The 6696-nt window shown below is 24.2% G+C and overlaps 2 protein-coding genes across 2 annotated transcripts in view; both read left to right on the top strand.

Annotated features, from left to right (window-relative positions):
* The window catches only part of LOC100169186 (neurexin-1), a 285341-nt gene that overhangs the window by 9506 nt on the left and 269139 nt on the right, over positions 1 to 6696 (top strand). The gene's annotated exons all lie outside the window — the stretch shown is intronic.
* Positions 6082 to 6696, top strand: part of LOC115034230 — a 2708-nt gene continuing 2093 nt past the window's right edge. Inside the window, exon 1 of the mRNA XM_029490371.1 lies at positions 6082 to 6680. Coding sequence (XP_029346231.1) covers positions 6405 to 6680 — 276 coding nt within the window. The 5' untranslated portion in view covers positions 6082 to 6404. The remainder of the gene's footprint in view (positions 6681 to 6696) is intronic.

The following is a 6696-nucleotide window of genomic DNA, read 5'->3' as shown; positions in this document are numbered from 1 at the left end:
ATTAGTTGCATGTATAATTTATAATGACTTACCTAAACCTAATATGTATATAATAATTATTATTCTACTTGTGATCGGAACTTATTAATTTATGATTTTGTTTTAAATTTATTAAAGTATATATATAAAATTATTTTAAAACTTTATAATATGTCATAAAATTATAAAAACTAATTTATTTTATTATAAACTAATTCAGTGTCAACAGTTAAACACAAAAACCAATATTCTGATACTAGTCATAAAATTATATTTGGTTTTAAAAGTGAAACATTTTTTTATTTGTGAAAATTGTTTGTTTTAATACAATATCTAATATCGACATATTTGTGCATTGTTTATAATAATTCAATAATGAAGAAATAATCAAGTTAATAATGATATTGATCTTATGTTAATACAGTTAATTTTCTTCCCATTGTTAAGCTTAATATGTTACTCAGAATTCAAAGTACTTTATTTCAAATTAAAATAAGAAGAATTATTTGATTTTAAATTGTTATACAACGGGAAAACGAATAAAATAGGTAGTTATTATAATAAAATTAATTTGTTCAAATAAAATTTACAAAATGTAAATTACTATTTAAGATAAAAATACATCTATATGGAAAGTTTCTACCTATGTTTGTTTTACATTAGTTTTAATTATAACGAGTTCTCAAAATTAAAATAATATTTAACATTTTTTTAGATTTTAATTTATTTTTCAATTTCAATACTTAACACAATATTTACTGTCATTGTTGCTGCATTCATCGTTCCATTCTGTCTTTTAAATCTGTAACTCCTTAATGTTTTACTAATTCTATTATATTAACACTATTTTAATTTGTTACCTTCATTATATTTTCATCAAGTTTTTTTTAATTTGTTTGTCACTATTCAACGTATTCATATGAATATACTTGATAGCTTTAATTGTATTCGTATGGCTTTGAAAATTAAATATTATAGTAACGTAAGGATATTATGTTAATTGAGAAAACTAATATTTATAATATGACAAATCTTAATTGAACACATATTTTTATGTTATATTATATAAATGAAACAGTTTACAGAAGAAAATTATTATTAGTTGTATTTTTTGTATTATCCAAAATCCATGAAAATATTGTTGTTTTGTTCTTGAAAGAGTTTTTAGCTTATTAAAAAAATGCATATGTTAAAACAATAATTTAACGAAATCTTTTCAAAAATTAAATTTTTGTATTTCACAAACCAAGTTTTAGTAACTGGTATTCACCTTGCTGGTGTATTATAATTAAAAAAGCAAAGGTTGCTACATCTTAAAAATGATGATACACTAATTTATACAACTCTGATTTTTTATTAAAAATTAATCTTATACCAGTCAACAAAAAGCCACCGAATCTTGATACAGGTTCACCAAAAGTCAACAAAAATCTTCCTAATTGTTTCCATACCAATTAATGTAATAATAATAGTGTTACTCGAAAATTAGTTAGTCGTATTATTGGTATCACGCATTTTACATTAAAAATTCAGTTTATTTCTGTATATTATATATTATTAATACTGTTGAAAATAAATTTAATCTAGGTGAATACTCATCTTTAAAATTCAGTTTCTTAAAATGATTACAGAAATGTCTTGACGAAAAAATTCCAATTAACGGAACCATTTTACGGAAAAAGGCTCTACGATAAAAGAGTTTGGAATGAAATTAGGACAACATGAACATTTTAAAGACAGCAGTTACTGCTGTCTAAGCGTTTAGTAGAGGGTTAATAAATTGGAAAACCTGGGAATAATGTTGTTTTTAAACAAATTCACTTTAAGTGGCGTTATAGATGATAAAAAATGTTTTGTCTGAATGAAAAAATACAAACGCTCATTGAAACTATTCACTTGATGATAATTTTAGTATGGATAAAAGACATATTTTTATTAAATATTTACCAAAAAAAAAAAACTTGTTTTCAGAGAAAAACTAATTTAGGTAAAAATGTATGAAATATAGTTTTAATTATTTTTTTTAGAATTTTTAACATCGAAAACGTTGCTAACTACAATTTGTTTTTTTACTTTCTTCTTTTAGTTTTTTCAAGATTTCAATGTATTTTACATTTTTTCTTTGATGTTTTTATATTTTATCTGTAATCTGTACTTTGCAACATTGGATTATTGAGATTTTGGATTTTAATTGTTGTGTAATTATTTAAAAATATCGCCAAATACACCTACAATTTACCTATCCAATATAATAGTATATTATGTAGCCTTGCACTTATCGTATCAAGCATGTATCGTGTTTGTCATAGAATATTTAATATATGTATAAAATAATTATCTGGTTCAACACTACCTACATAAATTAACTAACTTAATCAGAAATGAAAGTTTATTTAATTACCTATCAACCGTATCTCTAAAATATGCTAATCCCAACACGTATTATTCATATCACCCTCAAGCCAAACGGTTCAATTATTTATTCATTTTTATGTATTAAATTGTATCTACAATTGTCTAGAAACAAGAGTTGGTACATATTTGGATATGAAAAAACTGGTATAAGTTAAAACCGTATCGCTATATGAAATAACAATTAATATAATGGTTTTCGTTTGTAAGTAATGAAATTGCATATACAAAGCGCCGTGTTACAATATTACCAGATACAATATTAATTAATTTGGTATATAGCTTAGCCAATAATCTATGTTGTTGTGACTTTAAATAAAAATAAAATATTATATGTGGAGGGGGTTTGGTAATCGTACATACATTTTATAATTTCCTTTTTGTTTTACTTACTAAATTCATTTTAACCCTAACCAAACCATATTATTTTTATGTATCTATGCAGAAAAATTAATAATTTATTTTATTAATTTACAATATTTTTTTTACTACCAATGACTATAATTCTATATAGATATAAATCTTTTAGATTTAATAAATATTTAGCTATATGTTTAAACTTGTGCTTTTTATGATATAATTAATGGACACACTTTTTTTGGTTTTACTAAAGGGTAGTTTAATCAGAAATTAAATTGGTATAATTGAGAGTTTCTAAGAAAAATTTACCGTAACAATGGTGTAGACTACAATTGAATCTTATTTACACTGTTTCAGACTGTTTACTCCTTTGATAAGCAATGGCGATGTATACGTTTTTAAAAGTTTTGCCATGGGAGCACTGACGTATTTATACGTTTTTACCATGAATGCTTTTTCTTTATTTTACATGGTTTTATCTAATAAACTGTCACATTTGTTGTATAACTATTTTGAATATGTTTAAACATAAACATTTTAATAAATAAAAGACGAGTTTATATGTCATTATTTTGAAATTTACATTTTGATTTTTGATTTCTCATTCCTAATCCGCTTTATGAGTGTAATAGCACCTGTGTATTTTAATTTAGGCCTCAAAGGGTTTTCCTTCATCATACAATTATATTCCTACTTAAATTTGAACTGTTTTTAGTTTACTGATTTCTATAATTAATTTAATAGATTTATAAGAAATAATTATTTAAGATTTATATTTGAGTATTATGCAAGGTTTTAATAGTTCCATATTTATACATTTTAATGTTATAAGTGTTATAAGTAAATTAATGCTTAAAGTGAATCGTCGATGATTTATTCTGATACTTGTGCATTTCACTTATCATTCCTCAAACATATTAATGTGAGGTATTTAGATTTTACAATAAGTATTAAGTTCAAACCTTATTTATTCAAATAATTTATTAATGTCTAATCATGAAATTGTTTTTAAAACGTATTGATATAACAATAATGGTTAGAAACATTAAAAAGAGTAATCAAAGATAAAATATTTTTTATAATAATCTTATTTTTTATGACATTGAAAAAGAAAAAGAAAAGTGGAATAGTGTCTTAAATTGTAATAAAAGTTATTTTATGTACAGTAATATTCATTATGTGAGAAATACTAAGTACTTATGAACGAAGAAAGTTTTACTACATTTCTATCTAAAAAATTAACTATTAGAAATTTACATCCAAATAAAGTTTAAAAGAGGAGTTTATTTCAAACCTTTAAAATATACAACAAAATATTCAAATACTTTAAGATAAGCCTTCAATACACGGAAACTCAGAAATATGCTAAAATATGTAAAACAAAATGTATATACTTTTAGTTATTTTATTATAAACAAAAATCCATTTGAATTCAATATAATATTGAGATTACAACGAAAAGAAAATATGCAAAATATTTAAATTCTGTATCTTAACTTTTAAATAATTTAACATTTATTATTAGATATTATATGAAGGTATTTAAAAAGTTCAATAAAAGTTTTTTTTTTTAAATTTTAATGACATAAAAAAATATTTTATTGGCATAGGTGTATTTATAAAATACTAATGATAACATATTATTATGTATTAAATTGGAATAAACAAATGAGAATGTTTTACAACACTATAGATCACTATTATTTTATGTTTTGTTTTAAATGGAATAGCCATAAATTTAAATAAAAAAATTTACATGCACATAATTTTAATAATAACTAATATACATATATCATAAATTATGTGTATAAATGTTTTCTGTTTACTGATAGTAGTGAGATATATTATTTTGCGCCGTTCAATCGTTATACATATATTTTAATAGGCTGACACATAAACCATTCAAAATATAGATATATGCTCGCGTGATAGGGTATCGTGGTTGGTATCGTGGGTATTAACTCGATACCGGGTGTGACGTCTATCTGGTCGCTCATACTATGGATCGGTGGGAGTCATGGTCCAGTATGTTATGACCGACACCCAACCACATTGCTAATTAATCGGGATATGGTCCTTGCACGACACCGTCGAGTCAACTCAGATAAAAAATGTTAGAGTCCAACACTTAGTGTTATTTTTTTAATAAGTGTGACATCCCTGCGTACACGGACGCTTGTTGCGTTCAACCAGTTATATGTCTTATACCTTAATTTGATCATAAGTATTTTTAATATTTATGTTTTCTAAAATTTGTTTTTAATGTTACAGTTCCAAACAGTTAACATAAAAAAACCAAGTACCTATATTAACAATCGTTCCATCGATACATCATAATGAGTTATTAATTTTCACCGACGTTTCCAAGCCATTTAAAATATGACTTTATCATAATCGTTCTCTAAATAATTATAATATATATTATTATCAAAAATTAGTTACTTTATAAACATAATTACATTCTTTATTTACATAAAAGCACATGTGTTTCTTATCATAAATGTATAATGCGTTTATTTTATTATAATTATATTTTTCAGTATCCTATCATAACACGATAAACATTAACTGAGTTCCAAAATAGTAAATTAATAATATATTTTAATCACAAGCAAGCAAATCGTTAAACTATTTAAAAAACAGGACTCCTAAGAATCTCAAAATTTTCTCTCCCAACCACGTCCTTCCTGGAATATTGCTTCTGAATTAGTGGGAGATGCCTAACGTCCTGTTCCCGGCATCAAATTTTCCTAGGAAAGTAGCCGTACATTGTAAATGTCTTGTAGTTACTATACAGTTGTAGTGCTGTACATATAACATAACAATTACGATATAATTGGTCTAACTAACTTTTACACATAATTTTATATTAGACATTTTACATTATAAAAATTATATAATTTATAACTTAACTCACATAATTTACAAGACAATAAACTTAATTAACGTCTATCAAATTAAAGTGTCTTATTTTAAAGCAATATTACGTTACGATTTTTAAGAAAGTGAAACAATTTTGTATTAAAACTATTGTTTTATAAAACATTTAGAAACATAAATAAGTAAACGGTGACATCTTCTGTAATACACAGTTGGATTAAATTTCAAGTCTAATTTTATTGATTGATGTATACGATTATAACTAATTGGTTTTATTAATATATTTTTAGAGAATAATAAATATAATTTTTAAATCTTTTTAAAAGTATAAGATACTGTAATACTATGGTGATCGTTAATAATAATAATACAAATTATATTTATAATTTATTTCTTTACAATTTATATATATGTATTGAAGTTTTTACAATACAATTCTGTTATCCAGTGACGTATTTAGGGGGGGGCTAGAGGGGGCGATCGCCCCGGGCGGCATTTTTATAGGGGCGGCATCAGATTTTTAACGCTTTAATAAAGTAAACAAAGAACTTAAAAAAGTTTCAATTGATTTAGAAACTGTGGTATCAATATATAACTGTCTTATCCAATATATCAATGATCTAAGAGATAGTTTCGATCACTATGAACAAATTGGGAAAACAAAATGTGGAATCAATGAATATAAAACTAAGAGAAAAAATAAAAAACTCAAAATTGGAGAAGTTGATTTAAGTTCTAAAGAATCATTTAAAATAAACACTTATATTGTAATCATGGACTCCTTACTTACTGAGTTGAGAAAAAGAAAAATAGCATATGACATGGTAAATGAAAATTTTTCATTCTTCTTTAATATAACCGAATTAAGCATTAGTGAAGTTAGAGAAAAAGCTGAACGGTTAAGAAAACACTATTCAACGGATCTGGATTTATCATTTTCAAACGAATGTGTACACTTTCGTAGCTATTTACTTACCTTACCTAAGGAGCAATTACCTAAATCAATTATAGATATGTGTGTAACGCTTAAAAATGAAGGATTTGAAGACATATACCCGTACGTAA

This window comes from Acyrthosiphon pisum, chromosome X (assembly GCF_005508785.2).
Source record: "Acyrthosiphon pisum isolate AL4f chromosome X, pea_aphid_22Mar2018_4r6ur, whole genome shotgun sequence".
In the NCBI taxonomy this organism is placed as follows: Eukaryota; Metazoa; Arthropoda; class Insecta; order Hemiptera; family Aphididae; genus Acyrthosiphon; species Acyrthosiphon pisum.
This window is presented reverse-complemented; position numbering and strand designations above follow the sequence as displayed.